The 23,968-nt window shown below is 34.0% G+C and overlaps 6 protein-coding genes across 6 annotated transcripts in view; 1 reads left to right on the top strand and 5 right to left on the bottom strand.

Annotated features, from left to right (window-relative positions):
- Window positions 1-3,611: 3,611 nt before the first annotated feature.
- On the bottom strand, window positions 3,612-4,559 carry CBG13656 (the record flags this gene model as incomplete). Its single annotated transcript, XM_045244776.1, has 5 exons — window positions 3,612-3,713; window positions 3,759-3,884; window positions 3,935-4,135; window positions 4,178-4,455; window positions 4,547-4,559. 5 exons carry the CDS (start codon window positions 4,557-4,559, stop codon window positions 3,612-3,614), a joined length of 720 nt encoding a protein of 239 aa, XP_045095222.1.
- A 362-nt stretch (window positions 4,560-4,921) lies between these two features.
- CBG13655 lies at window positions 4,922-6,734 on the top strand (the record flags this gene model as incomplete). The annotated part of the gene is made up of 7 exons (XM_045244775.1): window positions 4,922-4,934; window positions 4,982-5,178; window positions 5,224-5,430; window positions 5,478-5,606; window positions 5,953-6,075; window positions 6,122-6,249; window positions 6,296-6,734. The coding sequence occupies 7 exons, from the start codon at window positions 4,922-4,924 to the stop codon at window positions 6,732-6,734; spliced, it is 1,236 nt and encodes a 411-aa protein (XP_045095221.1).
- A 1,777-nt stretch (window positions 6,735-8,511) lies between these two features.
- On the bottom strand, window positions 8,512-15,511 carry CBG13654 (the record flags this gene model as incomplete). The annotated part of the gene is made up of 6 exons (XM_002632389.1): window positions 8,512-8,650; window positions 9,056-9,117; window positions 10,041-10,241; window positions 10,464-10,557; window positions 14,047-14,302; window positions 15,421-15,511. 6 exons carry the CDS (start codon window positions 15,509-15,511, stop codon window positions 8,512-8,514), a joined length of 843 nt encoding a protein of 280 aa, XP_002632435.1.
- A 4,834-nt stretch (window positions 15,512-20,345) lies between these two features.
- CBG13652 lies at window positions 20,346-22,928 on the bottom strand (the record flags this gene model as incomplete). The annotated part of the gene is made up of 3 exons (XM_002632387.1): window positions 20,346-20,506; window positions 22,493-22,553; window positions 22,797-22,928. 3 exons carry the CDS (start codon window positions 22,926-22,928, stop codon window positions 20,346-20,348), a joined length of 354 nt encoding a protein of 117 aa, XP_002632433.1.
- On the bottom strand, window positions 21,409-21,720 carry CBG13653 (the record flags this gene model as incomplete). The annotated part of the gene is made up of 1 exon (XM_002632388.1): window positions 21,409-21,720. The coding sequence occupies one exon, from the start codon at window positions 21,718-21,720 to the stop codon at window positions 21,409-21,411; it is 312 nt and encodes a 103-aa protein (XP_002632434.1).
- Window positions 22,929-23,689: 761 nt separating the features above from the next.
- The window catches only part of CBG13651, a gene marked incomplete at both ends in the record, with an annotated part of 8,677 nt that continues 8,398 nt past the window's right edge, over window positions 23,690-23,968 (bottom strand). Inside the window, one exon of the mRNA XM_045244774.1 lies at window positions 23,690-23,845. Within this exon, the coding sequence (XP_045095220.1) occupies window positions 23,690-23,845 (156 nt within the window). The remainder of the gene's footprint in view (window positions 23,846-23,968) is intronic.

Raw genomic sequence — 23,968 nt, 5'->3', positions numbered from 1 at the left:
AAAAAATTTTGAAATCTTTAAAAGACATCTGAGAAAACACTGAAAATCAATAAAAATCCGAATTTCGCGCGCTTTTACCGGCAGTTGGCCTAGAAAACTCACACCTGGCCGCTAGGCCATCGGTTCCCACTTTGACTTTTCGATGCCGTTTTTCTCAATGAAGGAATTTTTTTTTGAATTTTTTCTTTGTTTTTATGGGAATCTACATGGAATTCTGCACAAAATAAAGCAATACAATTTTTCACCGCACACCACCTTTAAGCTCTGAAACTGCAATAAAGGAGAAAACCATGCTCAAAAATCAGGGAACGGGTTATTCACATTAAAACAAATTTCAGAAGTTTTTTCAAACTTTGTGAAAACTCTTAATTTGGAAAGTGTTTTATCTGCCAGAAAAATGGGTTTTTTCCCTATTGACCCCAAAAGTTTTGTGAAAAGACAGGAAAAAATTTCTTAAAAACAGGGCTGAGGATAGGCCGGGCCGGGCCTTAAAAATTCTGAGAAAAGCCCCGCACGGCGCTTTGCAAATATGGAAACAACACCCGAAAAAAGTATCCCAACATTTTCAAATTCTCAGATTCAAAAAATTTGAAATTTGAAAATTTAAAATTCAGAAGTTCGAAAGTTCTGAAATTTTGAAACTCGATGTTTTGGAAATTCGAAAAAAGAATTGCTATAAAAGTCAAAAGCTGACACTCAGAAAGTAAAATTTCAAAAGTTCAGAAATTCAGAAACTTTTAAGTTTAGAATATCGGACATTCAGAAAGTTGAACACTTAAAACTTTTGAAGTCTGAAAAAAATTCGAATTCGAAAAAAAATTTTGCGGAATCTTAAATTTTAAAGATCTTTTAAAAAAGTTGAGAAGTTGAGAAGTCTCAAATTTCTGAAACTCGACATTTTCTGAATATCCTGATGTCCGAATTTTGAATTTTTTAATTTTTCAAAGATTGCTGAAATTTCTGAATTTCATTGACTTTTGAATTACATAGGATTTCTGAAATTCTGATGTTCTGTTTTGGAATGGACAAACATTTGAATTTCTCATTCCCGTATTTTCAAATTTCAAAACTTCTGCATTTCTGGCATTTGAAAATTGAGAACTTCTCTGGCCCCAAAATTTTTTGCGTTGTCGAACCTTCAAAGTTCAGAATTTCGGAAAATCTGAAATTCAAAAACTCTAATATGCGTAGAATTTTAAGTCCGGAAAATTTAAGGAATTCAGAAAGCCTGCTCGTATTTTTCTTCTCTTATTTTCCTGAGCAAATGCACGGAATCGATCAGCTTTATTTTTAGTTTGAAATTTGAAAATAGGGAGACTTGAAAAATTTAAAAATCAAGAAAAGTTCAAGTTCCGGAATTTAGAAACTCTAAATTTTAGTTCAATGTTTCAAAAAATACTGAATGTAAATATTTGGAAATCTGAAGCTGGTAAGTTTGAGTGCTCTAAAATAGACGAATTCGAGAAACTCGTTAATTCAGAGAGTCAGCAACGGAAATTCAGAACACCAAAACACTGAATTCGGAAATTCGAAAATTCCAGTTTAGAATGCCAGGGAGATAATTTTCAAACGTTCACAGTTTCAGCGCTTTGGGCCCTGTATTCAAAGTCTCCTGGCCTACAGCTTAAAGAAGATGAGACAACAAAAACTTTGTGGGAAAGTTTAGGGAAGCCGAGCTATTCTCATTCGAGTTCTAGGCAAAATATCTAGAAAACGTTTTATTCTTGCTTACCCTTGATTAAAGGAGGACTCCGACCAAAAATTTTATTGCATTAAAATGTTCAAAAAGTTGTTCTAGACGGCGATGGATCCTCACGGTAAGTCGAGCCAGGCATTTTTCGAAGACTCTGAAAATTCTGGAGAGTACTGAATAAGAATAGAGGTTTTTAGTGGATCATTAGAAACATGACGACCGTTTTCCCAGAAATTTCTATGAAAAAAAAAATTATCTGAAAACTCGTTAGAACCTCTTGAAATTGTATCAATTTCAGAAACCAGCAAAGCCGGAGCCTCATAGCCGTTTTTTCAAGTGGCCGACAGTGGTTTTTTTTGAAGTTTTTATCTGCCGGACATGAAAACCGAAAAAATCCGGAAAATTTTCCATTTAAGAAAGGCGCTATGATGTCGTGGCCTAGGTTTCTTACTGCGCGGGAATTCGAATCCTATTTTTTCAACGCCGTTTTTCGGAGATTTAGGATTTTCTTTGAATTTTTTCGCAATAATATTAGGAAAATACATATTTTTTGAAACATTTTAAGGCAATAAAAATTTTTGGTCGGAGTCCCCCTTTAATATTTTCGTTGTATGCGCTGGCTTTTTCCAAGTTTCAAGGCATTCGGAAAAATGCAGCTAAAATATGCTTCTGACTTGAAAGTAATCAAATTTAGAAACTTTGAAATTTTGTTTTACCATTACACTCAAACTATTGAGAAAATCATTTTCACATATTCTTACTCATTTTTGAGTTTTATAAAAAATACAAAAAAATAGATACCACGCGTAGGACACGAACCCTCATAGCGTGGGCAAAAGCGTAGCTCGCTAACCACTACACCATGGGACCACGACGCATTAGTTGTGGAGGCTGCGCACACAATATCGTTCTTTCCTCCCCCTCTCGCCCTCGCCCTCTCTTCTCAGGGGGAAGTTCCACCACCCTTTTTTTACTGTGGTGAAACCAAGGAACGTCTCCAGAAGGCTTCAAAATCAACATTTTTAAAAACGGAAAATCCGGGCATTATCTCGATGCTATTTCGGATTGTCTGTGAAAATTTGAGAAATTTTGGTCTACTGGGGACTTCGCTAGGCTAGACGTTACAAACGGACACACACACGCACACACACATTATTGCTACTGGATTTGAAACCGTTAGTAAAAAAGAAAAAATTTGAATCTAAGCCAAGGGTCGTGCCACAGGCACTTATCAGTGGTTCAAGGGCAATTTCCTAGGGTTGACATAGGTAGCAGAAAAGCAGGCTCCGACGCCATATTTGAACCAGTTGGACTGTGCCATTTAGGGATATTCTAGCCAGAGGTTCTTCACGGAAAACTACCCAAGTTTGGATGCATTGATGGTTGCCCACGAGAAATTATGGGACGCTCTTCAGCCAAAACGCCTGCGTGCCGTGATGGCCTCTTCTCTGGAAGGAATCTAGCTGTGATCAGAGCCGATGGTGGAATATTCGAAAACTATAGTCAAGTTTTGTTTCTCTATCGTTTCAATAATCCACTGTTAACATTTCAACAGTTTTCAATGTTTTTCAAACGAGTTATGATGTCTTGGATGTGTATCAATAATTAGTATCCACCCTGTAGAAATTCTGAGGTTGTGAATTCAAACGGTTGTAACTTTTGAATGGGTCATGGAATTATTTCAAGCTTTGGCAGATATGATCACAATGTCTCTGAATATTAACTGCAAATTGTTTGGTCCCTGCATGGCAAACGAAAATATGAGTTTTTTTTTGCTTCAAAGTTATGCACACGTACTTTTGCCGCACCCTGTATCTCAGTTTCTGCGAACAGTTGGCCCGTGAGCGGACTAACAGAGATATAGAGAAAATAGACGCAACTTTCTTTATTTATTATAAGAATGATAAGTATGTATAATTCAATCTCCTCTCAGATATTTTTGAATCTCCAAGTCAATTGTATCTCTTCTGTATGGGTTCGTTTCATGGAGCAAGCCACTTGCAAAACATTCAATAATCAGCTAGAAAATATTCTTTAGTTTCAATTGAGATCTGAAACTCCTTACCAATTTCGTAAAAACGCTATCAATTAGTTTTTTCCAAGCATCTAGTCGCTCACCATTCATAATTTTTGCCTCTGTAATCCTCTGGATTGGATTCGAAACATTGCTATCCATCATTTCTTTTAGCGCCTGAAAACCTTTTTTCAAATATACGCCTAAACCAGTCAACTTGCATAAACCAGTTCCAGAGGCGGAGTCCGATTGTAGTTGTCTCGAAAAATCTGAATTTTGACTTGTTTGGTATCGTGATGTTGTGGATAGATCACATCGGCCATGGTTTTGTAGAGCACCGAGGATTTTACACAAATTTCTTGATAAAATGTTCTGACAACATTACATGCGTCAAAGCACCTTCTACTGTCATCCATGTACCAGGGAATCTGAAAAGGATTTTCATTGAAAAAATTATTGATGTGTACTACATTGTCATAGTCTAGTGGCTCAAGTGCGGCCTTAAGATTGTTCAGATGAGTGTGCATTTTCTTGCCCATCTCCTTAATTTCTTGTTTCAAATCCTTCAAACTTTGGAGAACTGGAGATTTCGGGTCTACTCCTGGAGACATCATAATATTTTTCGTCAACTGTCCCAAGCCGGTCCATTCAGCTTTGTATTGTGAAATTACGTGATAATTGATGAGTTCGTAATCCAAAGAACAAATTTTGATGGAGTTTACTACATCTTGAATGGCTTTGCTGGTTTCTGAAATTGATAAAATTTCAAGAGGTTCTAACGAGTTTTCAGATAAATTTTTTTTCATGGAAATTTCCGGAAAAAGCCTGGCTTGACTTACCGTGAGGATCCATCGCCGTCTAGAACAAGTGTAAGTTGTGTTTCTACCGTTTTGTTTTATATAATCTTTTTTATCATCTGGAGAAATGGACACTCCCTTCTTTATCAATGGATGTATGATTGATAAGAAAGCTTACAGAAATCACAAGGTTTTGGACAAGGGCAAACTTTTCTTTTTTATAAACACATCCGATTTCATCACGAGAACTTCTTCAGGAAATGTAAAGGGTGATTGACAAGATAACGGAAAACTGTTTGTATCCGCCTTTTTGCACATCTCGTGAGAAAAATTGAAGGTCAAAATGTGGGATCATAAAACAACGTAGCTGATATAAAAGATAAAGGGCATCACATTTAGTAGGACACCTTCTGAGAAATGGATACGGCAAGTCAGTATTATTTTGTTGATTATCCATTCAAAATCAAAATCTTCCAGCTGCCAAAGCCACCATCGCTAATGTGGTGACATCAATCAAAGACTGTGCCGATGTTGGCATGTTTGTATTCAGTAAAATGCATCCAGCCGCAGCGGCGTTGGTTGGTGTCGGACTGCTTGTGAAGAATTTGATTATATCTACTGACTCGAATCCAGTACTTGACGATTTGAAAGGTTTGAGGTCGGAGTTGAACAATGTAAGACTTGTGTATGAGCTCCTTCAGAAATCCCAGTATATTCAGCTTGGCGATAAAATGGGAACCCATTTTAGCGATCTGAAAGCCTTCATGGTTGCTCAAACTTTCTACAAGAGCATTGCCGTGAAAGCCGCAGTGCTCAGTAGAGCCATGGCGGACACCAACGATCCAGATAGTAATGAGACACGAAACTCAAGTGTAGCGTTCTTCAAAAAAATGTATGAAAAAAACACGCCACTGGAGCTCGCATATGTAAAGCCTCTAATTTGCTGCGCAAACACCAATATGCAGTTTTTCAGACTTTGAAGGAAATGCTAGATAATAAAGTGACTAATCCGTTGAAAATGGCAATGGACGCTGATGAGTTGATGACCGAAAAAACATTCAACGAGTGGAAAAGTTTGATTGATGGAGTATTTGCACAGTTGGTAGGTAGGAAAGATTTTAGAAAGCATCTGCCAAAAGTTTATCTATTTTATCTGTTAGTTTAGTTTTAGTTAAAAACAGCTAAGGGAACCTCATAAGTGATAAGACGACCAACAGGAGTACAAAGATAATCAGCGCGTAAAAATTCATCAATTTCCCAAATAGAGTTTTTGAAGGCGTAGATTGAACAGATAGGGGCATTCAGTGCACAGGTATTTGGCAGTTTTTTTTAAAATCAAAACTGCAGCGTTGCGTAGTGACAACGCTGCTATTTGAATAAAATATATTGATTTTTGATGCGCAAGCTCCGGAAAATTACCTCTGTTCTGCTCAAAATCGAGATTTCAGTGGACGATTGAGTGCTTTGCCAGTGGACTGATTTACAATGAGAATACATATAGACAGAACAGGCTGGCACAGGAGTTGATGAGTTTTCGAAGCTCAGCAGATAACTGGGAGAAGGAGTACAAGGTGAGTTATGAAGTTTCTCGGATTTGATTGTGAGACGAAACTTCAGGCACAAGCTCTCTTCTGGCCTCAGAAAGTTCGTAGATTCGTTGAAACCATACAAGACAAAACTGACTGGAAGTCTCATAATGACGAAGCTGTAGCAATCAAGGAAGGGCTCGAAAAGATACTTACTGAGTGAGTTGCTCCTCTTTTCAATTGCCTCCAACTTCTCGCTTTTCAGTGACATGTTCTATATTGTTATTTTCCCAGAATCAAGCTCGCTTTTGAAGTATCAGAAATCAAATGATCAGCTTATTGAATCATTAAAACGAGGGGGCACGAATATTTTGATCTACCGGAGCAAAACAGCTCGAACTGTGACCCAAGAAAAGTGGGACAAACTGAAACAGGATGTGGAGAATCAAAGAGCTATAAAATATGCAGACGGCAGAAGAGGTTTATGGATGGACACCGAACAAGTGAAAGAAATTGCAGAGAAACAGATTTCAAATTGCGTATTCTTGTTAGTCGTTGGAGAGACTTCCAATGTTGTGGCTGTTCAATCGACACATGCAGACATTTGGTCATGGGGCCCTGGCTGGTGGAATTGGGGAAATTATACTTACTCAGAGCTTGAAAAAATAAAAGGACCATATTTAATTTTGTCTGCCTTTGAATAAATTTTATTTGTGAAAAAAACACATCATTTGTGAAATTTTGAGCATCAAAAATACATTTTCAGCTGAGTTATGGCGAAAATGTCGACACATACCTTTTGTGCTCTGAGCATCATAACTCGAGAGCCCGACTTCCAAAATTCTTCAAAACTTTTTGGTGCATATTTGATCACTGACAATCATTTGACACCTAAAATCCTTCTCTGACCACTGTTACATCTGAAACTGCTCTGAAAATTCTGAAAGCTAGAAATTTTCAAAAAAAAAACCGATTTTTATGTTTTTGGATTTTACAGCTATTCTCATGCAAAATTTCAAGTCAATTGAGCGATTTTGAACAAAGTTATGAATGAGTTGCCTGGGGCAGTTACCCTCCAACTCAAAAAATCGTCATTATCACAGGTTTTGTTGATTTTCTTATAGTTTTATAACAGGACCTTGATACCCCGGACATACCGTGGGCAATTAATGTTCAAAAAAAAAAAATTCTCCTCACCACTCTTCTCGCCACTGTACGTTCTGTTGCAAAAATTATATATTAAAAATCAAAATTTATTCAAAGGCAGACAAAATTAAATATGGTCCTTTTATTTTTTCAAGCTCTGAGTAAGTATTGTCTTCAGATTGTTTCGGAGATTTCTCAGATTTTATCGAATACAATAATCTAGTCAGACTACGTTTTTTTTCTGCGCTGTTTCAGTTTTTCATGATTTTGTGTTTCGATTTTTGAAAAGATATTCATCTAGACACAATTTAACTATACGATTTCCTGTTAGTTGGTGGATAGGCATACCGTAAACTTTGAGCCCTCTTATATCATTTCCTGTAAAATATATGAGAAAGTAGAAAACTGATAAAATGCTTAAAGGTGGGGGGACAGGAGATTTTTCGTAGTTTTTTTGTAGCAAGAGTATTCATTCTACCGTCACGGTGTACAACGCTTAATGTCACTCTGCGTACAGCTGTCGTCCTCGCCTTTATGTATGCAATCGGGCGTGCGCTTTCTCTTTGCCCGCGTGGCTCAGTCGGTAGCGGCGCCGCACCCTCAATCATCGCCCTCACAAGTTCAACTCCTCGAGGGGCATCTTTGAACGGAATTTCGAGAAAATTATTTTTTTCATGTCCCCCCACCTTTAACATAAAATTTCACACATTTTATTAGTTGACCACTTTTTGATATAATTCACAGGAACCGAGATACAGGACTTCACATAAAGTTGATAAAGATTTTTACGCTGGGTATTGAAATACGAGACCGTTAACGTTTTGAGAAAAATTCTTTTTTTTACTTTGATGAAACCGGAAAAAAGTGAAATACTGCATTTTTAATTCATAGTCTTTGAAAAAATGGCTTTTCATGAAACTTCGAAAAAAGTTTTATTGGACTGATTGACGAAAACGTTTTTTGAAATAAGTCTTTTACATGCCAAAGTTTCCAGAATTTTCCAGGAGCGCTAAAAATGGACAGTACAATGCGAGATCTAATCTTGAAAACTACAGTAGCTAGAAAAAGTTGTCATCTTTGGAAATATGGGAAATAGTGTTTTCAACATTTTTGTAGTTGACACATTTTTGATAGCAGTTTTAGTTTTTGAGATATCACTCTTTTTAGATAAACCGAATTCTCAAAAATCAGAGGAATCACACATGGAGGAGTTGAAACATTCCGTTTTTGTATGGAAATTCTACAAATTTATAGTTAAAAAAAGGAAAAAAAGCATAAGGAGATCTATCACAGAAAACAAAATTTCAAAGTTAAAATAATTTAAACAATTTAATCCTAATATTCACTTCTTGGAATTATCGGTGTCAATGGGACGACACCGTACTGATCCATACAGCTGTCATGGATCAAACTGTACTCGGAGCATTCGATACAATAGGGATTTGGGTCCACATTGAAAATTCGGAAATTGTATCTGAAACGAAAAGAGACAATTTTGATCATTTTGCTAGTTGAAATTTTTTCAAATGTATTTTACAGGAATTGAGATAACGTAAAAACTTTAACTCTTATATATCTCATTTTCTGTGAAAGATATCAAAAAGTGATCAACTGATAAAATGTTTATCATAAAATGTTACACATTTTATCAGTTGATCACTTTTTTATATCTTTTACAGGAATTGAGAAAAATCAACTCAAACTTTATGAAAGTTTCAGGCTTAATTATCTCAAGTTCTGTAAAAGATATCCAAAAGTAAAGTAGCCAACAAATGAAATATTAATAATAATATAATTAAAAAGTTATCAGTTGACCATTTTGTTATATATTATACAGAAATTGAGCTAAATTGGCTTAAAGTGGACGTCAAAAACTCACCTTGCCATGATTTTCAACATTTTGAGGTGCTCAGAAGGAGTTCCATGGATTTCAATGAGAATCTGAAAAATTGAAATTTTAGAGTTCTGAGAGTTTTTTTTAAAAGAAAAACAAAACTGAAAAAATTTCAGAGAAAATTCTTGAAAAAATAATTTTTCAGAAAATTTTGAAATTTTTCGAAAAAAATATATTTGAAGTTTCAGTTTTTTTCACAGTAAATTCAAAAAAATAATGTTTGAATTAGTTTCTAAGTTTAGTTGTGAAACTAAATTCAATGATAAATTCATTTCTAATTCAAATGTTCAAAAAATTCAAAAACTTTGGATTTCAGATACTTCTTGAACAAAAATTTTTAAAAAATCAGTTTCAATTAATTTTGAATTTAGTTTTGATACTGAATTTAACAATTATCACTTTCTGTTTTTGGCTAAAATACCAAAGTTTAAAAAAAATTCAAAAATAAAAAATGTTTCAAAAAATTTTGAAATTCTGAATTTTATATAGATTCAACATTAATCTTGTCATGATAATGATAATAGTTTTTTTTTCAGATTTTCTAATTTTTTAGGGTTTAAAATTTGATTTTAGTTCAAAATTTCCGAAAAAAATTTCAAGGATTTCCTAAAAATCCAAACATTTGGAATTTCAGCTATTATGTCACAGAAATTTTCAAAAAAATTCGGTTTCAATTAGTTATTGAATTTAGATTTGAAATTAAATTTAACAGTAAGTGCACTTCTGCATCAACTATAAAAATATCGATATTTCAAAAAAGTTTCGTTTCAAAAATTAAAATGTTTTAAAAAGTTGTTAAATTCTTAATTTTATATCAATTTAGCACTATAGTCCTTTTGGTCGAAATTCCAGAAAAAGTTGAAATGGACAAATTTGAATTTTTCCTCAATTTTTAGCTTTCAAATTTTAGTTCAAATTTTAGATTAAAATTTGAAAAAAATATTCCGGCAGCTTCCAAAAATTCCCTCACCTGACAAACGCTATACTCCTTGATAAACGGCTCCAATGCTCCAAATTCTCCTTTTTCAATGTCCATTTTCAAAATGTCCACATCTCTACGACCACTTTTTTCCATCATACTAGAAATCGTCAATTCGTTGGGGATCATTCCAACGAATATCTCTCCATTCATTTTTTCATAATATCCTTGGGTTTCCGAGTGTTGAGGATCCTAAAATTCTTGAAAATCGGGAGGATTTGAGCTACGGGGGTACGGTAGAAAGTGAAATGTGTAAACACCGACCTGTATAATCAAAAAACAAAATTCGGAATTGAAGATATTAAGGGTAAGCATATAGCATTCCTATTATAATTGGTTTTTAGAATTTGGAATATGGAAATTTGGAAACTGTAGTTTTTTTGTTTCAAGATTTCTATTTTTTAGATTCCTCACCTTATCAGCGGCCAACATTTTACAGTGTCTTCCTGTGACGTCCCAGATGTGCTGATCAAAAGTCACTTGGTTGTTCAGACCCAGAGAGATAAGTCTGAAAAATTTAAAAGATATTTTTTGGTTTAGAAATTTATCTGAAAACCCAAAATCGGAACTTTTTAAATCAATTTTCGAAAGTCCGACATTTTGAGTCTTTTTTATTGTCTCTTTCGGAAAAATTGGAATTTCCAAATTTCTTCCAAATTTCTAAAAAATGCCATCTAAAAATTTTCAGTTTCATCTAATTTAAAAAATGTTGGATTTTCTTGAAATGTTCAATTCTGCCGAATTGTTCTATTCTTTTTAAAAAATCGAAAAAAAAGTTGCAATCTATTTGGGGTCCGCAATTTAAAAAAAAGTGCCACTTTTTTTTCCGGTCTTACCGTAGTCAGAAAAAATGACACGTTTTTCCAAACTTCAATAATCTTTTATGAATTTGATTGGAAAAATTGGAAAATTCGTACCAAACCGGCAAACACAAGAGTGTATAGTTAATTGCATACTTGTAACGGGCCGGGCCGGGCTTTTTCCGGAATTTCGGAGGCCCGGCCCGGCCCGGCGGGCCCGTCATTTCACTAGTTTCGAAATTTTCAAAAAAACACATAAGGGGGGACCCTTATGTGATTTTTTTCGACCAAAAAATTTTTTTTCGAGTTTTTCGATCTTTTTTGATCAGACAGACAAACAATCCGAAATACGAAAAGAAAAATGGAAAAAATTATATTATAGAGAGCTCAAAATGTGGCTCAAAAATACAGAATTTTTGACACCGGGCCTTCCGGGCCGAGCCCGGGCCTTGAAAATTTCCGCAGGCCCGGCCCGGAACTTTACAAGTATGGTTAATTGTGTCTAGATTATTATCTTCTCAAAAATGGAAACACAAAATCATGATAACTGAAACAGCGCAGAAAAAAAATACGTAGTCTGACTAGATTATCTTTGAAATCTCCGAAACAATCTGAAGACACACTAAATGAAAGTTTCAACGTATTCAGAACACTATGTGCTTTCCATTTTTTTTAAAAAATAGTTTCATAACGGGTCAAAATGTAAAAATCAAGATAATAAGAAACGGAAAATTTTTGAAAATATAGAAATTCCGAATCCCAAAACTGTATGTTTCAAGATACTGATAAGAGAAGTTTAATTTAATTAATTAGGCTTGTCGACACTTTTAGAATTGTAAACATTTTATGAGGAACCATGTTCTTTGAATGAAAAAAGCCGTTTTGAAATTTTTTCAGTTTCATCAAAGCCAAAAAAATAACTGGATTTCAAAACGTTAATATCAAGATGTTGGAACTTTCGGTCAAGTGATCTCATTTTCTGTAAAAGATATCAAGAAGTTGTCAACTGATGAAATATGTTAGACATTATAATGCACATTTCATTCATTGATGACTTTTTGATATCTTTTACAGGAAATGAGATAAGCTGGCTCAAATTTACGATATTCCTACAAACCAACAAACAGAAAATCGTTTAGTAAATTGTGTCTAGATGAATATCTTTCCAAAACTCTAAACAAAAAATCATGAAAACTGAAACAGCGGGAAAAATGCGTAGTCTGACTAGATTATCTTATTTGATAAAGCTTGGAAAATCTTCGAAACAATCTGAAGATAATAGACGTTTCGACGTATTTAGATAACTACATATGCGATTTTCTATTTTTTTGAATTTAATCAAAATGTAAAAATCAAGATAATATTGGAATAGGAAAAATTTCATTTTCAGAATGAAAATTTCATAAAACATCGAAATTTAGAATATTTTCAGTTTCATGATACTGATAAAAGAAATGATATTTAGCTAATCGGTAATTGTTTGGAGTATTAAAAAAACATTTTATAAGAAACGATTTTTCACAACTTTTTATTAATAAATGATGTTTTGTACTTTTTTTTCGGTTTCATCCATTCAATGAATAAAAATTTTTTTCAAAATTTTGTTCATATTGAATCTAGGTGTGAAATAAAGATGCTGTAAAAACTACAATATAATGACACCCAAGTTTGAACCAATTTATCTACTTTCTATAAAAGATATCAAAAAGTGGTCAACTGAGAACATTTTTGCCATAATATCATCAACATGTTATTAGTTAACCATTTTCTGATATCTTTCACAGAAAATGAGATAAGCTGACTCGAAGTTTACAGTGTTCTTTCCAATCAATAAACAGAAAATCGTTTTTTAAATTGTGTCAAGATTACAATCTTTTCAAAAATCGAAACACAAAATCATGAAAACTGAAACAGCGCAGAAAAAATACATAGTTTGACTAGATTATTTTATTCGATAAAATCTGCGAAATCTCCGAAGCAATCTGAAGACACACTGAAATATTTCAACCTAGTCAGAGTATTTTTTGGTGTGTGGAAAAGTGAGAATTTCAATTTTTAGATTTTGAAAAATCCATAAATTTGTTTATAAGCTTATGAGCTACACGGTCGAGATTTCAGACTAGTGGTGTTCATTGATTAAGGGGTACGGTAGACCTTGAATGGGGTACGGTAGAACTTGAAGGGGTACGGTAGACCTTTAAGAGGTATGGAAGAAACTTAAAGGGTAAGTTAGATCTTGAATGAAGTACGGTGAACTTTGAGTGGGGTACGGTAGACCTTGAATGGAATACGATAGACCTTGAATGAGTTGGTACGGTAGACCTTGAAAGGTACGGTAGACCTTGAAAGGGTACGGTAGAAAGGAAAAACATCATTTTGTGTACACCGCAAAAAATGCACACTAGGTTTACTAATTTTCATGTCTTTGGTGTGAAGAATTTTCTTGGTGACCTTATCGGTTGGAGGCACGAGTTTACATATATAACAATTATTTATTTCTCGACGTTTCGGCATCTTGCCATCTTCAGGAGACAGGTTAATTACCTAAAAATGAAAATACAAAAAATTTCAACCGGTGTAGATTTCAGGTGAAGCCTGATAGAAACCGTAAGGAGAAAGATAGAGAGAAAAACAAATCGTAAGGATGATCTCAATAATCACCATAGAGAACTGGGATAAGGGGAAAGAAAACTGAGATAAAAGGAAAGGAACTGGGAAACACAAAAAAGACAAAGAACAAAGAAAAAGAAGCGAAAAAACTAGACACTTTAGGTAGGATCACAAACAGTTCTCTATGGTGATTATTGAGATCACCCTTACGATTTGTTTTTCTCTCTATCTTTCTCCTTACGGTTTCTATCAGGCTTCACCTGAAATCTACACCGGTTGACATTTTTTGTATTTTCATTTTTAGGTAATTAACCTGTCTCCTGAAGATGGCAAGATGCCGAAACGTCGAGAAATAAATAATTGTTATATAAACTCGTGCCTCCAACCGATAAGGTCACCAAGAAGATTCTTCACACCAAAGACAAGTCAAATAGCCACAATGCACGAAAAACGGATTGCCAAAACCGTATCAATTTTCATGTCCTCCAAAAAAGTTTCTAAATTTTTTTACAGTTTCACAAAGTTCAAAAATTTCTAGCATTTTTTCCAATTTTCGTTAATTTCACAAGGTGCGATTCAAAACTTACGTGCAATTAGTCTTCTTAACCATTCTGGGATGACAAACATATTTTCCACCATCATCAATGTCTCCGACTCTCTCTTTAATTGCACAGAACGCTTCCAATTTCACTGTTTTGTAGAAATTCTTATTACTCGACGACCGAGATGCACTATACAGTTCTCTAATGCGTGTTTCAGAGTTTGAAAGAGATTTCCCTTTAAGGTCCATCAGAGCCTTTGGGTTATAGATATCGATCACTTCGTCGGCTTCGAACTTGTTTTCTGCAATAGAGAAATTGAGTTTTAGTTGTGACACTCAAGTTGCTTTGACTTTGAGCCAATGTATCTCAGTTGTAATTTGTTTATTGATCGGGGGAATAAAACATTAGAGGGGAAGACATGAAAGACTCAGAAAATGCCCCTCACGAGGCCGATCTCAGTTCATGTAAAAGATATCAAAAAGTGATCAACTAATAAAATGTTACTGATAGAATATTGAATATTTTGTTAGTTGACCACTTTTTGATATCTTTTAAGGGAAATGAGATGTACGGGCTTGAATACTATGCGATTTTTATGCTGTCTTCAGATTGTTTCGGAGATTTCAAAGATAATCTAGTCAGACTACGTATTTTTTCTGCGCTGTTTCAGTTTTTTCATGATTTTGTGTTTCGATTTTTGGCAAGATATTCATCTAGACACAATTCAATTATACGATTTTCTGTAGGAATACCGTAAACACTCTAGTAGAATGCCCTGCCGATTACGGTGGGTTACGATAGCCAGCGTTCTAAAACTCTGAGCCCTATATCTCGATTTCTGTGAAAGGTATCGAAAATTTGTCAACTGATAAAATTTACTGATAGCATGTTGAACATTTTGCCGGTGGACCACTTTTTGATATCTTCTACAGGAACTGAGATATATACGCTCAAAGTTGACGGTTCGGGGGCCTAGTAAAGGTTTTACAGTAAATTGATTTCATACCCAAACTAGACTGTTAACTTTAATTTTGAAAATTGTTGTTTCAGAAAACTTAAAATAATTTAACAGTTTTATTTTTAAAAAGTTAATCAAAATTTGACAGTTAAACTAGATTTTATTTCTAAATTGTATGGTTAACTTCATGTGATTCTAACGTTTTATAGTCAAATTAGAGAGTAAATCCTTATTGTAATTTTTAACAGTTATACTTATTTAACAGTTTTATGAAACTGTAATTATTTTAGGTTTTGTAATTGAACTTATTTCAATTATTTGGTTAAATTTGAAAGTTGATGTTCGGATGTCACATTAACATTTTTCGTTGACAAATTTATAACTGTTATATGCAACTATTAAACTCGATGTTGATTAATTTTGATAATAAATCCCAGCTTTGCTGAACATTTTTAACTCACCCAATCTCCAAACGGAAACCAAATTCAGAAGATTTATGACCAACAGTACCGCTATCAATGCCGTCAAAGTTGAAGAATGAGTGTAGATCATTTTCCACCGGAGACTCTGGAAATAAACTTTTTTCCGACTAGAGAACAAGAAAATTGAACAGAAGGAACAGGACAAAAATCATATCACAATTCTGAAACAGAGGAAAAATTTTGAATTCAAATTAGTTTTCCAATTCTGAAAATTGTAGAATTTAGGTTTTGGAATATTCAGAAATTTTTGTAATCTTGGCAGGAGACCTCTGATTATCACTAAAAAATAGTTTGAAAATTGAAATCCAAATAAAACAGTAAATAATTATTTTCAAAAAATTGGTGACTAACTTTGAGCTCGTATGTCTCATTTCGTGTAAAAGATAATAGAACATGGTCAACTAACAAAAAATTTATCATTTTATCAGAAACATTTTATCAGTTCACCACTTTTTGATATCTTTCAAAAAAAGTGAGATAAGTTGCATTGAAGTTGGAGGACACTGAGCTACAGTAATCGCTTAAACAATTAAAAATTAAAAAGTACAAACCATTCAAATTAGTTTTTCAATTCTGAAAATTGTAGAAATTTGGTTTTGGAATAATCAGAAACTTTAATTATCAATTACTCAGAACCGATACATTATCCCAAAAAAATTGTTTCAAACTATAAAAACTCAATAGAAAGGCAAAAGTTAAAAAAATTAGGGCCTAATTTTAACCTGATTTATCTCGACTCCAGTCAAAGTGATCGAAAAGTAATCAACTGATAAAATATTTATCATGTTATCAAAAACATTTTATCAGTTGACTTTGTTTTGATATCTCTTATGAGAACCGAGATAAATTGGATAAAAGTTGAAAGACTTTTCTGATGAACTACCGTATTCCAAAGGCAAGTTTGATGAGCACTGAGACCCTTTATATGAGTTGCCTTTCAATTTAAATTTGGAAATTGTCGTTTTATTTATAATTTTGCAAATTCTTCGAGATTTCCAATGAAAACATAGAACGATTGAATAAAAGAAGATGAACCAAATATATGAAAATTTTGAAACAGAGAATTTTAATTCAAACTTTGAAGATATTCAAATTGGTGTTTTCTAACATTTAAAATGGTAAAACACAGACTTTGGAATATTCAGAAATTTTGGCAATCAGTTCCTCAGCGTGCATGTGAATTATCCCCAAAAATTGATGTGTAAATTTGAAAATTCATTAAATCGGTAAAAATTAAAAAAAAAGGGTTCTAACTTTGACCTAATTCATCTCGGTCTCTGTAAAAGATATCAAAACGTAATTAATTGATAAAAAATTCATCATTTTACCAGAGACATTTTATCAGTTGACTACTATGTAATATCTCTTACAGAAACCGAGATAAGTTGGCTCAAAGTTTGAGGTGCCTTCTGCTAGCAAGCTACTGTAACCACAGTAAGCTATATTAATCTACAGTAAGCTACAGTAAGCTACAGTAATCTATGTAAGGTAAGTAATGTAAGCTACCGTTACCCCCTAAGGCAATTCAACATTAATTAAGAGACCCTTTAAATACCCCCCAAAAACTCACCATTTCGATGTTTCAGTTCTCTTGTCCTAGATTCCGTTTTTGCCAAAATCCGTGTCGTCGAAAAATGGGCGTGTATCTAGAAAACATGATCCTTATTTAGTTTTCCTGAACTATCGAAACGAAGACTCTAGGCCAAAAAAAGTGGACGGAAGGAAAGATGGAAATTGAGATAATTGAGGAGAAAATGAGGTGTAAGATATGGCGGGAATAGAGGTTTTGAGATAATTTAGTGTCTATAATAATAATAATGAGAAATGGGATTAGATAGACCTAAATTTATTGGGGAAAAAAGAGAACATCAAAGGGAAGCTATCCGGGAAAGGGGAAGATTTGAAAACGGAAATATGAAAAAAAAATTCGCGCTTCTCGGATATTTTGGTGCTTAAAGGATACCGTACTTTCTCTAACCGCCAACGTTGAGCTCAATTATCTTGTTTCCTGTAAAAGATATCAAATATTTGTCATGAGATAAAACATTGGTGATATTATGATGAATATTTTATCAGTTGACAAGTTTGTGATATCTTTCATAGGAATCGAGATAATTGAGCTCAAAGTTGGCGGTTGAGCTCAAAGTTTGACGGCTATTAGAGGGAATACTGTGTTTTGATCCTTCACTAATCTTCTGAAGATTCTTTTTCTCGAAAAATTCAGACCAACTGTAAAACAATTAGTGTTAAATTTATATAAAATTCGGAATTTAATAACTTTTTGAAATCTTAAATTTTAAATTAGGTTTTTGTTTTGAAATTTCAAATTTTTATTCAAAAACCGGAGATAATGTTAAATTTAGCTTCAAATTCAAATTTTAAAACTAATTGAAACAGTATTTTTCCAAATTTCTGAGAAGGAAAAAATTAGAAAAGGACCAACATATTCGTTAAGAAGCAACAATCTAAATAAGAATCATAATTTCCGAGTAGTGGGGATTACAGTAGCCAAGCTTGTTAGGAGCCCCCCCCCCACCTTTGATTCAACTTATCTCGGTTACTGTAAGAGATATCAAAAAGTGGTCAACTGATAAAATGTTTTTGATAAAATGGTCAAAATTTTTTCAGTTGACTACTTTTTGATATCTTCAACTGGAAATGAGATAAATCAAGTTTCGAATCCTCAAAAACGGCAATTTAAAATGATCACTATTTTATTCTAAAGTGTTCGAAAAATCAAAATCCACTTCCTTGTTTCAATATAGCATTGAGATGCTTTCGAGATAAAACGTCTGTTCCGAAAACTGGATGAAAATCCAAAGTAGATACAGTTTTTTTGGTGACGAAAAATTAATAGAGATGATTTTTAGAGATACAGTATGCCTATTCGGTTTTCTTTGGGGGTTCTCAACTAGAATAGATAAGACTTACACTAAAAAAAAATAATATTTGAATTTAAGTCCGAATCGTATAATTTTTTTCTGATTTTGAAATATTTGAAATTTTGGTATAATTGGAAACATTAAATTTCTAGGAAATCTTATTGTTTGAAAATGGTTTGGCGAACTCATCACTCACAGAAAACTGATTCAAAATTCAAAGTATAAGTAAAACGGTAAAACTTTTTTGAACAAGTTGGGGTTTAACTTTGATCTAATTTATCTCAATACCAGTCAAAGATATCAAAAAGTTGTCAACTGAGAGAACATTTATTGTTTTATCACCATCATTTTATCAGTTGACCACTTTTTGATATCTCTCACCGAAACCGAGATAAGTTGGATCAAAGTTGGAGGATCCTTTTTTTCTTCCTGCTTATCTACCGTAATCCTCCACAGACAGTTCAAAATGAACAAAATAACCAAATTAACTAAAAAATAACTATGAAAATTAAAAATGTACTTATAGGATGATACAAATAAATGGAATTCAACTGGAGAGTACGGAAGAAAATGTGCAAAGGGGCCTCGTAAATCGACATGAACGCCAATCCCGAGATTTTCAGGTGCCCGAGGGACCTTATAATAGAGTGTTTACGGTAAATATCCGACTTTTAGATTTCTAGCAATAATTTCTCGATCCGCCAGTTTGATAACTCGGTCCAAGCGCTTTCGAACTGGATAGGTGTTTTGAAACACTGGTGGAAAGTTTGATTTCGGAAAGTTTGATTTTTCCTCATCCAATTATTTTATTAAAAAATTTTCTAAATTTCAGAATTTCAAAAGTTCATAGTTTTTCAGAGTTCCACAGTTTCAGAATTTCAGAAATCCGGAATTAGAACAGTGAAAATTCAGAAAAATTAAGAAAATTCTGTATTCTTATAAATGTCTTTTTACCTGGACTTGTCCCTTTAAACTGAAAAAAAAACTTCCGGAGATTTCCGGAGATTACAGAAAAAAAATGAAGGGTGTGGAAATTTTATGAGAGACGTCATAAAAATGGTTTATATTACAATTTAAAAAAGAGGCGGAGTCATTGATTGGGGGACAATGTGAAGACGGGAAATGCACCTGGACACATATATTTGTAGAGCGGACTTTATGAATTTCCGAGAGAAATTTGATTTGCGTAAACTATAGATGCATTAACTACGAAATCATTATTTTCGAGTTTTTAAGATTTTATCGGAATTGTATTTTTTTCGGAATGAAAATTAATTCGAAAAAAAAAACCAACTAAAGCCGAAGTTATTAAAAAGTTTTCAGCTGTAAATTACAGGAATTTTTCAGAAAGAGTCAAAATTTTAAATTATCATTCATATAATGAACCAGCTAGCTGATTCTCTATAAGCTAAAATTGACAAAAAAAAAAGAAAATCTAAGTTTCTTAAAAAATCAAAAGACCAATTGATCTTTTAGCTGATCATAGCGCATTTGATTTTTAGATTGAATCTTTTGAAATCAACCGGATTGATTGAAAGATCGATAAATCAGGATATTCTAGGCATCAAAATTCGGGCCAAACACGCAAATTATCTTCTTGGTTCTTTGGAAGTTCCAGAAGAAGAGTTTTTCAAACATTCAAAACCTTGAGATTTGGAATTTCAGATTTTTTTAGAATCATCAATCTATGAATCATCATCGTCTATGACCCCCTTCTGAAATCATACTTGTTTGAATCAGAAATTGTGAAAACTTGCAAAAGAAGTATTTCAAAAATTTATTAAAACGATGATAAATCAGAGAATTCAGAAATCCTGAGGATCAGAAAAAATCAGATACTTTGGAAACTTTCAAATTGTTAAGAAAGTCAAAAACCCTCGAAAGTGCTGAGAATGCTTAAAAATCCCGAAAATTATACAGATTCAAAAATGCTCTGATGACAGTAGCAACATTTTGAATGATATTTGTATCAATATTTATGAAATCAATGAAACATTTTTATTTCAAAACTTTAACAAAAAATCATTTATTGGGCCACCACACATGAGAATCCACTCGTTTTTCGAAATTCTGTCCAATTTGTTCATTGATTTTCACATTATTCAAATCCGACCATTTTACGACCAGTGGAGCAATGGTTGGAAGAGAAACTGGATTTCCGGGTTTGATGGATTTGGCAGGAGCTGTAAGAAATTCGAATTTTTGAAATTTGAAATTTCAGTTTCATCTGGTTTTTAACTTTCGAAAACATATTTTACTAGAATGGCGTCCCTCGACTTAGACCCAATGTTCGATATTAGCTTTAAAAATACGAAATACCAAAAATTGCACTTTTCAAAAATCCAAAAATAATTTCATTAATTTTTCTGAAATACAAGAACTTCCAAACGAACACTTTGTTTCAACATTTCCCACAGTTTTTTCATTTGTTTCATTTACTCTTCAATTTTTCAGACTTTCAAAAAAATTTTACTACCGCCGCAGTTTTAGATTCCAGCATTTGACCAAATTTGTCTTGGTTTCGGTGAGAGATGTCAAAAAGTTGTAAATTGACAAAATAACAAAATAAATCAAAACTTTTCGTCTCTCGAAATTTGAATTTGGAAGTCTTCTGGAGACATTCCTTTGTTTCGGGAAAAAATGAAAATAGACCACACACTGGGAATTTTAACTTTGAGCCAAGTTATCTCGGTTCCTGTGCAAGGTATCGAAAAATGATCGACTGACAAAATGTTACTAATATTACGAGAAACATTTCACCAGCAGACACATCTTTGATATCTAAAACAGGCAACGAGATAATCAGGTTCAAAGGAACGCTCTTTTTTTGGAGTTTCACAGATTTCAAAGGGAAAAAAATCAAGTGATATTTAAACGTGATGAAAAAAATTATTTAGAAAAACTCACGGCCCTGAGTGACCCATTGACCTTAGAGAGAATACTATAAAGAGAGAGAGGGAAGTGTAGAGAAGAATCAGTTCTACCTTCTCTGAACTTCAGAGAAGGTGACTCGGGGAGGGTCCTGGATCCTTGGATCCTCGGATCCCTGGATACCTGGGTCTCTGGGTCCCTGGATCCGGGTAACCTAGGTCCCTGGATCCAGTTGACCTGAATCCGGGTGACCTGGGTCTCTGGGTCCTGGATCCGGGAGACCAAGATCCGGGTGACCTGTATCCGGGTGACCCGGATCCGTGTGACCTGGATCCTGGTGACCTAGGTCCGTGTGATCTGGATCCGGGTTACCTAGATCCGGGTGACCTGGATCCGGGTGACCTGTATCCGGGTGACCCGGATCCGTGTGACCTGAATCCGGGTGACCTGGATATGGGTGACCTGGATCCGGGTGACCTGGATCCGGGGTACATCCGGGGTGGATCCGGGGGTGGAAGGGGTACATCTGGCGTTGGTTCTGAGGGTATATCGGAGAAAGGATCCCAGGGTACATCGACAAGTTCTTAGGGTACATCAATTAAACATTTTGTAGTTGTCAGCTGGGAGATATTTAGGTTTACACTGCACTATTTTATTTGTTTTTTTTGTCGATTTGTTTGAAAAAGTACAGTTTTTTCATATTTTTTTTGATTGATTCATTTAATATAGCTTGTTTTCCTGGAGCTTATCATACTGAAATTCGCTGTACAAAAAAGGTGGAAAATTCGATTTTTATCAAAACGATTTGAGTAACTTTCAACCAAAAACTCTTCAAATGTTCCAGAACAGGAAACATCATGAATTAAAAAATTCAAGCTCTCGGAAACTTTTCGGATTTTTATTTGGAAACATGTGGCTATAAAATCACTAAAAAGACTCCAAAACGAAATTTGTTTTCAATTTCACAGAAACAAAGAATGTGGATGGGGTAGGGTTTGAACTCGCGTCTACAGTTTGTCGTGCACGTACGCTCACCCCTAGACTACTTCACCGATTGTACCCTAAGAACTTGTCGATGTTTTCTGGGATCCTTTCTCCGATGTACCCTCAGAACCAACGCCAGATGTACCCCTTGAACCTACCTCCCAGATGTACCCTAAGAACAGATGTACCCTCTGATCCAATGTACCCTAAGAACTCGATGTACCCTTTTCCGATGTACCCTTGGATACTGAGCCTTTCCCCCCACCTTTAAGTTTTTAAAAAATCTCTAAACTTTCCAAAAAATCTCAACTCACCCAACAATGGATGTTGCACCAGTGCTACATCAGATCCAAACCAGTCTTTAGCATAGTTGTTCTGTAAAATTGGGGACATCAGGATATGCAGACACACAGACAGAGAGAAAAAAGATTTATTGACTTTACTGTTTCTGACCATTGATAACTTTTGGAATAAGAAATAAAAAAAAGCTGATAATAGGAAGGAAAATGGTTCAAAATTTGAGAATTTTACTGTTTTCAACTCTCTTCATCTTTTGGAATCAGAAATAAAAAATACTTATATACAGACCCAAACAATTTTTTTTGCTCCAAAACTTACATTTTTAAACGGAATATCGACATGTTTAAAGACATACGGAGAGAATTCCAAGTCTGCGGCATTATCCTGAGCTAGAGCAGTTTCCGAGCCAATAATTAGGAAAATTAGAGGGTTAATTAGTCTAATTAGCATTTTTGTTTCTTGTTGGAGGGAAGTTTTGAGGTTTTGGGGGAAAAAAGATGCGGTTAGGGTAGTGTAACACCAGAAGATATATGTGTTACACAGTTGGGAATCAGAAAAAATGTAAAAAAATAAAGAAAATAACAGGTTTTTTCTGACAAAGTGACGCGCAGAAAAAATATATTATGAAAAAATAGATTAAGAACCAAAAATAAGAAAAAAAGTTCTAGAAATTTCAAGAATAAGTGTTTTGGTCATAATTTTTTTCGGTTTTAAGAAATCCATAACTTCTAAATTTTTTAATATTTCATTAACTGTCCTTGGATGGATGAACCTTGAAGAATTTGCAAGTTCCAAAAATTGTATTACCATTTTTTCAACTTTAAAAATTTTTATTTCTAGAAAAATTACCGTAAAACCTGTAATAGAAGGGCCCCCACACTGTCAAGTTTGAGCTCAATTATCTCAGCTCCTATCAGAGATATCAAAAATGTGTCAACTAATAAAATGTATAGGATATTATGATAAACAATTTACCAGTTGACAAATTTTTTATATCTTTATCAGGAAACGAGATAAATTGGCTCAAAGTTGAAAATTAGGCAGTCCTTCTATTACAGGTTTTACGGTATTCATGAAATCAATGAAAATTAATTAAATCAAGTTTTATTAATAAAGTCATTAAAACAGAGAAAAAAATACAAATTCACACTAAAAACATTATTTTTTAAATTAATTAAATTATCAATATTTAATTGCCCGAATTAAGTCAATTAATAGCCAGCCGGCGAGTTTCCAGACTTTCTTCTGTAGTCCGAAGCTACAGTATACACTCCGCCGTCATTGGTAATCGGATACACAATTGCCAGACTCTCGTCGGTCTTCTCCATTTTTTGATTATGATCCTTTTCCAGTTGTACCAGAATTTTCTGGAAAAAAAATAGGTAACTATTGTCGGAATAAAAAAAGTGAGACTCGGTGTTTGCGTACTTTGATTCCCGCCTCCCCCCACCGACGCTCCCCCCATCGCTTTGCAAGTGCGGCGTTGTGTT

Source organism: Caenorhabditis briggsae (assembly GCF_000004555.2).
Source record: "Caenorhabditis briggsae complete genome, chrIV, whole genome shotgun sequence".
NCBI lineage: Eukaryota > Metazoa > Nematoda > Chromadorea > Rhabditida > Rhabditidae > Caenorhabditis > Caenorhabditis briggsae.
This window is presented reverse-complemented; position numbering and strand designations above follow the sequence as displayed.